Genomic DNA, 11,501 nt, shown 5'->3' on the forward strand with positions numbered 1-11,501 from the left:
TGGTCATGCCAACCCAGAAAGAGCTTCTGATCCGGGGCCTGTATACTACATCAGTGGAGAAGACTACTTGCACTATCTACGCAATATCAGTTACACTGATACTCGGGTCAGCATTTTGGCAAGAAAGAAGTATAGCTGCCCAAAAGTGAAGAAGGACAACGCCTTCAGCCTGTTGACCTGAACAATCCTTCTTTCTCGGTTGTCTTCGAAACTTTTAAAAAAGGAAAAACTACACTTACTTACAAGAGAACAGTGACTAATGTAGTAATTCCTAAGATTAGTTACAAGGTTTTTGTGGAAGAACCGGAAAAATATGAAGATTAGTGTTGAACCCCAGGTGTTGGCCTTTAAGAAACTGGGTGATAAGGAAAGTTACAAGGTGGGTTTTACAGGGTCAGGAGCAAATATTACAACCAGATGAGGTATTTCACTGTTTGGATCATTGGTTTGGGTGGGTGGACATTACAGTGATAGAAGTCCTATTGCAGTCACTTGGCAGTAATTTCAAGATTAATCTATCTGTTTCCACACAAAATCTGGGGAAACTATATTCTTTCTGCTAAACATAAAACCTTCTAAACCTAAGGTATTGAAATTATTTATTAGGTGATGGGAATTAGCGGAAGCTAGCTAGTAATTTGTGTATAATTTAAATTGTGTAAATTTGTTGTAAGAGGAATTTCTTCCTTGTGCTTGTCACTTTGTTCAGTTGTTCTGCAAGAATTTAGTCTGTATTCCCTAAATTCATACTCTCCCAATCCTGCAAGTAGCCTTATACTTGATTAACACCGGATTAATTCTTGATTAAGGGAGTAATATTTTCCTAAATTTTTGAATAATTATAAAATATCAAATAAAAGCTAAACAACATCTAGAAATCTTTCAAGAAAAAGGGCCTCTTACCGCGTAAAATTTCCCTCATTTTCAAAAACTACTCATCATTGTCCACTTACGTTTAGTTTATCCTTTCTTTGATGGCACATTTTCCTTGCTTAAGTATAATAAATTTCTAAACAATGTTTGGTGATAAAACATAAATTATCACCCACTTACTAATGCCTAATAATTTAGGGTAATAAATAAAAACAAAACCCTATAAATATTTTCAGCAAAAAAGAAGGGCTAGTGTAGTGGATAGACATGATCATCCACTTCCTAATGGTGGCAAAGCAAACCTTTTTCCATTTTGTCCTTCCCACTTCTTGAAGAAAGAACGATCCCAAGGTTTGGATGGCATTGTTTGTTTGAGATTTATCAACTAAGTTAGCTGACATTGAACTACTTGTCGAAAAATCCTTCTTTTTGATTCATAACTCTGATTACGAGTACCTTTTTAAGGGTGTTTTCATTGGTAAGGACACTACTAAACCAACACTTATTTATGAGGATAAAACTCGTAACCTCCAATTCATAAGGGGATTTTCCCGCCAACTCCACCAATGAAGCTTGGTTAAATGACTGAATACTAAGTAGAAGTTTCTACTGCATGAATATTATTTTACATTTTTATAATGTGCATAGTTTTCTCATTAGTCAATGCATGATAAACAAGATATCTTTGTTATTGTACTACTACGTATGACTGATATGAGCAGTGAAAACAAAAGGCACATCATATGTTGTGTTTTACTTTTGACTTTTGAGCACAAAAACACTATTATACCTCCCACATTAATACTTGCAACAGTTTAACTATTACACAATCTAAGGAAGTACGTACATACTACTAATGTACTAGTAGATAAAAAAAAAAAAAATTAATGTAAAGTAATGTTAGATTAGCCTCAAAATAATTTAAAAATATCAACTTTTTTTTATTATTATTTTTACTAATATATGAAAGGAGATAATGATGGTCATTGTTAGACATCGACAAACATAAAAGTCAACTTATTGCAAATATTAAGAAACTGAGGAAATTGTTTTAATTACATCTATTTTAGGGATACATCTTGCTATATAAAGAAAATGCTTGTAGCTTAGTTTCACATCAATTCTACTCTTCGTTATTTACTCGGGGTAGATTTTGAAGGAAAGGAGACTTCCTGTCATATTTTTAGGTGACAACATTTTTTGTCTATGAATTTCCAACATCATTCCTTCTAAACCTATTGTAGAAAATATATAATGTTCATCATATATGGAATTCGAGCCTTTCATGTTTCCCTTATCATTCATCACTTATTGTACACTTAGTTCTTGGATTTTTAACACTAATTTTTCATCTTTTTTGCAGCTACACAAGCCTACCAGTATGAAAGCTGCATGCAGGATATTATGGCTGACCCTGATAGTTTTATTTGCTGAAATATCAACCGCATCAGTTGATAGAAAAACATACATAATTCACATGGATGATGCTAAGGTCTTGGAGCTAAAAAGTTTCTACAAGCAACCCCAAGAATGGTATGAAGAAATCTTACAGCTCAGCAGAACAACATCAGCAGATATAGATCATGAAGAACTGCCCCCTGAACTTCTTTACACCTACGAGAATACCATGACCGGTTTTTCTGCTAAGCTCACCACTGAGCAATACCAGTTGTTAACTGAAATTGATGGGGTACTTCATGCAGCTCCTGATGAGATACGGAGTCTCCAAACCACATACTCACCCGATTTCCTTGGCCTAGAATTAGACCAAACAGGGTTGTGGAATGAAAATAGCTTGCAGCAGCGAGCATCTGATGTCATAATAGGTTTTGTTGACACCGGAATTTGGCCAGAACATATCAGTTTTTCTGATACAGGGTTGTCTCCAATTCCATCAAGGTGGAAAGGCACCTGTGTGGAAGGCACAAACTTTTCAGTTACAAACTGCAACAGGAAGCTCATAGGTGCCAAGTTCTTCTTCAAAGGATATGAAGCGGCCTATGGAAGGATCAACGACACAATTGAATCCCGGTCTGCAAGAGACTCACGCGGCCATGGGACCCATACTGCATCAACTGCAGCAGGAAATGCAGTCTCCGGTGCTAGCCTCTTTGGAATGGCCAAGGGTATTGCTCGTGGAATCAGGTATCTTTCTCATTGAAGTGCATTTTTGGAAGTCAACTTCAAGTATATGTATTCTCATTTATCTTTACATATTTCTGAACCCAGTTTCACATCAAGAATAGCAGCATACAAGGCCTGCTGGGAAGGGAATTGTGCTAACTCTGACATATTGGCTGCCATAGACCATGCAGTAGCTGATGGGGTTGATGTTCTTTCTCTCTCCTTAGTAGGAGACGCAACACCTTATTACAAGGATAGCGCAATGGTTGCATCTTTGGGTGCGACACAAAAAGGTGTCTTTGTATCATTTTCTGCAGGAAATTCTGGCCCTTTCGCTTCAACTGTTGGAAATGTAGCACCCTGGGTGATGACTGTTGCAGCCAGCTCCCTTGATCGGGGCTTCCTAGGCCAAGTAAAGCTAAGTAACGGAAAAATATTCCGTGGTTCCTCTATCTATTCCAGCAATCAAAAGAAAACAAAGCAACTGCCACTTGTGTACAAAGAAACAGCTGGTGGCAAAAGGGTAACAGAGTATTGTCTTCCGGAATCCCTATCACCAAGCCTTGTGAAAGGCAAGGTCGTTCTCTGTATGCGTGGCATCAATGACAAAACTGAAAAGGGCTTGGTAGTAAAATCAGCAGGAGGAGCTGGGATGATACTACTTAACACTCCCAGTTACGGGGAAGAGCTTGTGGCTGACCCTCATGTTTTACCAGCCACCCTGTTGGGAGTTTCAGCTGCGAAGGCCATCAAAGGTTACCTGACACGAGACAAAAACTTAACAGCCTCAATTTCATTTTATGGTACGACATATGGAGCTAGATCTCCGATGGTGGCTGCCTTCTCGTCTAGGGGCCCAAGCCTGGTGGACCCTTACATTATCAAGCCTGACATTACTGCCCCAGGAATAAACATCCTAGCTGCTTGGCCTCCGGTCTCTTCTATAACTCATCTAAGCAGTGACAAAAGAAGAGCAGAATTCAATATATTGTCAGGCACTTCAATGTCTTGCCCTCATGTTAGTGGCATAGCTGCTCTAATCAAATCAGTCCATCAAAATTGGTCACCAGCTGCAATTAAATCAGCCATAATGACCTCTGCTTATACTCATGACAATAGAGGGCATCTCATCTCTGATCTATCTGTATCCAACAGTACACAGTACGTGACCCCTTTTGAGTTTGGTTCGGGTCATGTGAACCCAGATAAGGCTTTGGATCCTGGTCTTGTGTACGATATCACAGGGGAAGACTACTTAAATTACTTGTGTAGTATCAATTACACTAATGCTCAGGTCACCCTTTTGGCAAGGAGGGAATACAACTGCCCAAGTGACGAGGGGAAAGCCACATTTCAGGCTGGTGATCTTAACTACCCTTCTTTCGCGGTACTTTTTTATGCTGTAAAAGGAGGAAAGACTTCATATACATACAAGAGGACAGTGACTAATGTGGGAAAAGCTAAGATTAGCTACAAGATTTTAATAGACGAACCTAAGGGTGTGAGGGTAAGTGTTGTACCTAAGGTGTTGAAGTTTAAGGAACTGGGTGAGAAACAAAGTTACAAGGTAAGTTTTACAAGGTCAGGAGCAAAAACTACAGATAATAAGAGTTTATCTTCCTTTGGATCTTTGATTTGGGTGGGTGGAGAATATAGTGTTAGAAGTCCCATTGCAGTAACATGGCAATAGTCTTTTAACAAATAATCTAAGTAATTGTTATATCTATTACAGATGATAATAAACGGAGATAATGTAATGATTTTATATGTAATTTTGTGAATAGAATCTAATGCTATTATCCATCACCATATACCTCATTTTCTTCAAGTTTTCATTACCATCCATTACGACTTTAGAGGTGGTGTTCAGTAATAATATTTCCAGGGATGTTGGACTTTCCTTAATAATTCACAAAATCATTATCATTTAGAGAAGATTGCCTGATTGTAATCACCCCCCAATTCTCCACCTCAAATACCAACGCCACAATATCCCAAACAATTTCACATAATGCATAAAATTGATAGATCCGTAATAAAATTAAAGGACAGCAATTTTGAAGAATGTATAACAGGTTAACATATTGGTAATTTTGTGCAACACTACCTTTAAGTTTGGACGTTTTGTGAATTACTACCTTATAATTTTTTTTTTTTAATTTTTCTACCTTATAAGTTTGTTTAGGTTGAGTAACACTACCTTGTAACAGTTTCTGTCAAATTCCTCCGTTTGTGGGCCCCACCTCCAACGTTTCCCTCCATTTTCAGAATCAAAATTACCCCTATGTCCCCCCATTTACTTTCCCACCAACTTCTATCTTCTCCTTTCTCTTTCCTCTGTCATTTTTCTTTTCCTCTGCTTCACATTTATTCTTCTCTCCTTCAATCTCAACCACAAACCCTAAAGCCATAATTGATGATGCTACACTTCTGAATCTTCTTCAAGTCAAGAGATTCTTCTCTTTATTACGCGCAGTGGTCCAAAAGGAGATCTTGGAAAGATGAAAACGACAGGAAGTGGTCCAAAGGATAAGGGAAAGGGGATAATGCCAACGAACCGACAAGGTGGATCCCAAATCAGGTATTAAACAGTTAAAACAATGCGATTTTAGTAGTTTAATGTGATATTATTGGTTAATTAGTTGTTTAATTAGGAATCCCTAATTTTTTAATTGCACTGTGAAATTTTGAATCAAGAACCCTAATTTTTTATTGTCATTGAAATCCACGAATTCATTGTTTAATGTTGTTGGAAACCTTAATATGATTGTTTAAATGATTGTTTAATGTGAATAATGATTAATTGATTGTTTAATTGAAAAACCCCTAATTTTTTAATGTCTATGGTTTCTGGATTGGGTTTCTGGATTAGTGTTGTGAAATAATTGTTTATTATTGGAAAAATTAGATTAGTATAACTGATTAGTTTATTAGTTTACAGTGATTACATGTGGTTACTTTTTTGTTCGTGTTGTGTAACCAAGTCGAACACTTGGACACGTACCCGAGTCGGGACTTGGACATGTACTCGATTTGGGATTTTTTAAATTTTTTGTAATCACTGTTGATTTGCAGTTAATTTTTTTTGGTAATTAAAATTGTAGGAATGAGCAGTTGGGTTACATTGATCTTGCAATATGGATGGGGGGAAAGTTTGTTTTCAATAAGGGGGAAACTGATTATGTTGGTGGGAAGTTGTATACTAGATTGACAGTGTGGTTGCATGAGTTAACTGTTTTTAGTTTGAGGAAGCTTGTAATGAAAGGGATGAGTGGAACTATAGGGAGGATTATTGAGAATTTCAGTGTATGGTTTAGGCTACATGGGATGAATTTGACTAAGGGTAGGAAGATTATACACACTCATGATGATATAGGGAGGTTATTGGAGACAAAAGATGGGTCTAACAGGGTGATTTTGTACATTATTGAGGAATCCAAACCAGCTTTTATTGGCCCATCTGTTACCTACCAAACTGCCAACTTTAAACCACCAAGACCACTGAAACAAGCTACACAAAGCAATCCTTCTGGGCCACAAAGAACACTGACCCAGCCCATTACAACCAAACCTGCTGGCCCATCAACAGTGACCCTAAAACAAGTGAAAATGGAACCACTTCAGTCAAAGTTTTCCCTAGTTAGGAGAAGCCCAAGGCTTGGTTTTGATCCTGATGTGATTTACATGGGAAAGGGTACAGGGCCAAGTGAGAATCCATCCACTGTAAAAGAACCCAACAAAACCCAATTAAAAAAGCCAATTGCTTCAGCCACTGTCAAAGCAAGTGTTCCTAAACCTATTCCCTCAAATATATCTTCAGTTGATCCTCACACTCCAAGTACAGAACCAACAGAAATCCCTCCTCATACCACCACCACTCCCACAAAACCTTCAAAAACACCTCTGCCTGCAAACCCACCTCTTCTTAGTCCAGATTTGAAGACCTCTACCCCTAGGAGAAAGAGTGTAGCACAGAAGGGGAAAAAGGTCAAAGGAAAAGCAGGAAAAGTAGGGAAGAAAAAGGGGAAAGGAAAGAAAAAGGATCCTGGGGACTGTTTATTTGAAAATGATGAGTTTGGTGATTGGTCTGAAAGTGATTCAGACTTTTCAGATTTAGATGTGGAGTTTGAACCAGGGGAAGAGGACAGAAAACAACTAGAGGAGGATGAGTTGTTCTGTGAGCCATTGTCTACTGTGTTGAGGGGAAATAAGAGGGTAGATAAGGTTGCAGCACCTGAGGTGGAAGAACAAGTGGATCTAGAACATGAGGTGGATTATGATTCAGAGGAGCTTAGAAGTCTTTGTGGTTCAGATGATGAAGTAGATCCATACCCTACCTTTAATCCAGAGTCAGACTTCAAGAAAAAGATTGTGCTCAGTTTGGGTTTAAAGTTCCCGAGTGTTCATGCTGTTAGGAAAGCGATAAGGTATCATTCGATCGAGAACCACTACGATTACTACCTTCTTCATAATGGAAGGAAGAGGGTGAGTGTGTATTGTAGGTATAGATGTAGTTGTCCATGGGATAAAAAGCATGCAAAGCTTGTAAAGTGTGTGTGTGATGATCCACATAAGTGTAGGTTTAAGATTCATGTGAAGAAACTAAGGATGGAAGAAACGTTTCAGATCAAGTCTTTAAGGTTAAAGCATACTTGTGGTGTGGTTCATTCAAGTTCTAAAATCACATCGGAGTGGTTAGCTGAGAAGTATTTGGAGGAGTGGAGGTCAGAACCATATTGGAGGCTTGTTAAGTTTAGGGAAAGGGTTTACAAGGAAACGGGGCTACATATTGGATACTACAAGTCATGGTTTGCTAGGGCTAGAGCCAAATTGATTCTGTATGGGGATGCTGCAGATGAGTATGCTGTTGTGTATGACTATGGGTATGCAATTCTTCAATACAATCCTGGTTCTTCAGCCTATGTACAATGCCAGATTAGAGACAACCCCACTCCGTTCTTTCAAAGATTGTACGTCTGTTTTGAGGCTCTCAAAGTGGGTTTTAAGAATGGATGTAGGCCCCTGATTGGAGTAGATGGTTGTCACCTTAAAGGGGCTCATCCAGGAATGATCTTAGTGGCTGTGAGCAAAGATGGAAATAACAATATTTTTCCCGTAGCTTGGGCAGTGGTGGAAGTTGAGAATGCTGACAGTTGGACATGGTTTCTTGATTTGCTGATGAAGGACATAGGACACCATGACGGAGAAGGATTGACTCTTATGTCTGATAGGCAAAAGGTAATATAGTTTTATTCTTTTGTTCAATGAGGTACAGTTTCTGGATGGTTTACTAACCTTGTGTTCCTGTTTATTGTTTCAATTCAGGGACTATTGGATGCTATATCTGTTGTGAGTTCAAAAGCCGAGGTCAGATTTTGTGCTAGACACATATGGGCTAACTTCAAGAATAAATTCAGTGGCACAGCCTATAAGGACCTGTTTTGGGCAGCAGCAAGATCAACAACTAAGGTTTGCTATTCTTCAACTTGGTTGCATTTAGGCTTTCATGTTAGAAATCGACTCGTATTCTTAGATTTAGTTGCATTTAGGCTTTCATGTTAGAAATCGACTCGTATTCTTAGATTTAGTTGCATTTAGGCTTTCATGTTAGAAATCTACTCGTATTCTTAGATTTGGCGGCACTTGTGATTTTATTTTAGAAATCGACTCGTATTCTTAAATTTGGTTGCACTTGTGATTTTATTTTAAAAGCATGTGTGTTTAGGGTAGAAAAGTAAAGCATGCTTCTTGGACACGTTCCCGAATCGTGACTTGGACACGTACCCGAGTCGGGACTTAATCGCACTAAATGTATAAATGTATAGCATTTGTTATTGTTTGTTGATGTCATCCTTGTTTTTGTTTGTTAAATGTATAGCATTGGCATGATTCTTACATGGCTGAAATCAAAGAGCTAAACGAGGATGCATATAACTACTTGAGTGACATACCTCCTGTTCATTGGTGTAGACATGCATTTGGATCGAATTCTAGGTCTAACATGTTGCTCAACAACCTTTGTGAGACATTTAATGCTGTGATAAGGGAAGCTAGGGATAAACCAATAATAACCTGCCTAGATTGGATTAGGAGGTACGTAATGAGAAGGAATGCTGAGAAGTGGGAGGGTATTCAAAAGTATGAGGGGAGGTTTATGCCATTTGTTGAGAAGGTTTTAGCTTGGGTTTATGAAGCATCTTTGAATTGTATAGTCTGTCCTTCTAGATTAGATGAGTGGGAGGTGGAAACTGCTTTTGATAGGCATGTGGTAGATTTGAAGGAGTTGACATGCACATGCTTTAGGTGGGAGTTAACGGGAATACCATGTCCACATGCTTATGCATGTATTGTGAAGAAGAGGTGGAGGCCTGAAGATTTTGTTCATGAGTGTTACTCAAAGGCCAAATACTTAGCAACTTACTCGCCTCATATCAAGCCAATGCCCGGGATGAAGCAGTGGAAGAAAACAGATTTGCCTCGACCTTTGCCTCCACTGTTAAGGAAAATGCCAGGAAGGCCTAAGTCACATAAGAGAAAGAAAGAAGCAGGTGAGGATGCTGAGGAGAGGTTTGTGAAGCGAGGGAAAAAGCCGAATAACTGCTCAAACTGTAAACAACCAGGCCACAACAAGAGAAAGTGCAATAATCCACCTGGTGTTATTCAGCCCAAGGAACCAGGGAGGGATCCCTCCAAGAACCCATGGGTTGTTGCTGACAGAAACAAGAGGGCTGCAAGAGTTTTAAGGGTGAGTTTTTGTCATGTATTTACATTGTTTCTGTTGTTTAGAGCTGAATCTGTTTCTGTGTTTCTATTGTCATTAACAATATGTGTTTCTGTTGTGTATGCAGAGGTATAATGCTAAATCAGTCACTCAACCACAGCAACAAAACTCAAGTGCAGCTACCATGCAACAGACATTTAATGCTCCACCTCAATCCAGTCAGACAGGGAGTTATCAACCTCCTCCACTCAGTCAGACCTCAAGTCAGCAACCAGGTCAGACAGCAAGTCAGCATCCAGGTCCATCCAGCCAAACATCAACTCATCAGCCTCAAACATCACTCCCTCCAAAACTCAGACCCAAATTGCAGACAACAAAGAAACCAGTGTGGCATATTTAAGTATTGTTGGTTGTAATTCCTTTGAACAAGTAGTTAAGGTTTCTAATTAGCAACAAGGTTACATTTTGGCAATGACAATTCTAATTAGGTGCAAGGTTTACATTGGAACACTGTGTAAAGATTCATTTGCCCCTTAATTATATTTGACGTTCGAGCTCGGCTCACGCGTGGCTCGTTTCAGTTAAGTGCAGGTTTAACAAGTTGTTGTTCTTGTTGTTCACTTGTTGAATTGTTGTTATGAATATATGATGTTCAGGTGTGGTTCATTTGAGAAAAATTTGTCCTCCATTTAAACCAAGTCAATGGACCAAAGTTGACTCCCGTTGACTTCAAGGACTTTACCTAATTTATAGATTTATCCTCTGTGGTGAATGATAGGTGAAACGAGCACGTATACTAACCAAGTTTTAATCGGTACACAATTAAACGGAGCTAATAATCGAACACAAGTTAATGCAAAAAGATATTGTCATAAGCTAGAATTACCATTATTAAATGATTAGAGTCAACTAATGTCAACAACATTACATTACATTACATGAAATCCAATTTCCCGTTCCATTGTCGCGTTTACACTAGAGGAACTTCATTACAAACTTCAACACACAACAAACAACTAATCCTACAACAAACCAAAATACAGAATGGGCAATTTCTTGGCCCTTATCCTTTGTCCCCTTCATTCCAGCCACTCCACCATTGCATATCCTTTCAAGCCTCTCATTGGCAGCAACAAGAAGGGCTTTGTCATCCTCCAACTTCTGCAATTCTGTCATCATGACCCTCAACTCTGTTTTCAGCAATCTCTTCTCCACCACCAGTTCATTCGTCACGACTCTTTGCCACTCCACAACATCAGGATCAACCCAATAAAACCAACCACATCCTTTCCTACCAGTGTGTACATCAGAGAACTTACAAGTCAGGAATTTTCTCCCCGGGTTATCAGTTGTCCACGATGTCAACATCTTGGATGGAATGCCACAATAACATTTTTTTGAAGCACAAGGAGACCCACTCGACATCCTGCAACAGTTAAAACAACTAATTATTAGTATTTGATTTCTCAATCAAAAACCCCCAAATTGCAAATAACGATCAAAATTGATATTTTAAACCACGAATACCCACATTTTTAGTCAATTCAAGAACCCAATTTTGCAATGTAGTTGTTTTCACATGACAATTCAAAGGTTTCAAACGCTAAATTTATCAAAAGGATTCGAATTTAATAAAATTGAACAAGAACAAAAACCCTAAATTGAAAAAATAAACCCAGAAATTGAAAAACAAGAACGAATTTAATGCACTCACCTTTAGGTTACTCGATTCCTCAACCAAATTGCGAATCTTGCTTTGAGAAAAAAATTACCCAGATTTCTT

At 38.5% G+C, this 11,501-nt stretch overlaps 3 protein-coding genes across 3 annotated transcripts; 2 read left to right on the forward strand and 1 right to left on the reverse strand.

Moving 5' to 3' along the window:
• The first annotated feature begins 1,921 nt into the window (after positions 1–1,921).
• LOC110795768 (subtilisin-like protease SBT1.1) lies at positions 1,922–4,784 on the forward strand. Its single transcript, XM_056837552.1, has 3 exons — positions 1,922–2,060; positions 2,237–3,018; positions 3,103–4,784. Exons 2-3 carry the CDS (start codon positions 2,255–2,257, stop codon positions 4,685–4,687), a joined length of 2,349 nt encoding a protein of 782 aa, XP_056693530.1. The 5' UTR covers positions 1,922–2,060; positions 2,237–2,254; the 3' UTR covers positions 4,688–4,784.
• A 1,470-nt stretch (positions 4,785–6,254) lies between these two features.
• LOC130467683 (uncharacterized) lies at positions 6,255–10,118 on the forward strand. Its single transcript, XM_056836271.1, has 4 exons — positions 6,255–8,235; positions 8,323–8,466; positions 8,876–9,757; positions 9,846–10,118. The coding sequence occupies exons 1-4, from the start codon at positions 6,256–6,258 to the stop codon at positions 10,116–10,118; spliced, it is 3,279 nt and encodes a 1,092-aa protein (XP_056692249.1). The 5' UTR covers position 6,255.
• Positions 10,119–10,584: 466 nt separating this feature from the next.
• On the reverse strand, positions 10,585–11,501 carry LOC130468058 (uncharacterized). The gene is made up of 2 exons (XM_056837553.1): positions 11,433–11,501; positions 10,585–11,144 (listed from the first exon to the last, which is right to left on the reverse strand). Exon 2 carries the CDS (start codon positions 11,141–11,143, stop codon positions 10,694–10,696), a length of 450 nt encoding a protein of 149 aa, XP_056693531.1. The 5' UTR covers position 11,144; positions 11,433–11,501; the 3' UTR covers positions 10,585–10,693.

Source organism: Spinacia oleracea, chromosome 2 (assembly GCF_020520425.1).
Source record: "Spinacia oleracea cultivar Varoflay chromosome 2, BTI_SOV_V1, whole genome shotgun sequence".
Classification (NCBI taxonomy): domain Eukaryota; kingdom Viridiplantae; phylum Streptophyta; class Magnoliopsida; order Caryophyllales; family Amaranthaceae; genus Spinacia; species Spinacia oleracea.

Coding starts and splice junctions, on each gene's coding strand:
- LOC130468058 (XM_056837553.1), bottom strand. CDS start 11,143: ATGTCGAGTGGGTCTCCTTGTGCTTCAAAAAAATGTTATTGTGGCATT.
- LOC130467683 (XM_056836271.1), top strand. CDS start 6,256: ATGAAAGGGATGAGTGGAACTATAGGGAGGATTATTGAGAATTTCAGT. Junction 8,236..8,322: donor TTATGTCTGATAGGCAAAAG/GTAATATAGTTT, acceptor GTTTCAATTCAG/GGACTATTGGATGCTATATC. Junction 8,467..8,875: donor CAGCAAGATCAACAACTAAG/GTTTGCTATTCT, acceptor TTAAATGTATAG/CATTGGCATGATTCTTACAT.
- LOC110795768 (XM_056837552.1), top strand. CDS start 2,255: ATGAAAGCTGCATGCAGGATATTATGGCTGACCCTGATAGTTTTATTT. Junction 3,019..3,102: donor GGTATTGCTCGTGGAATCAG/GTATCTTTCTCA, acceptor TTCTGAACCCAG/TTTCACATCAAGAATAGCAG.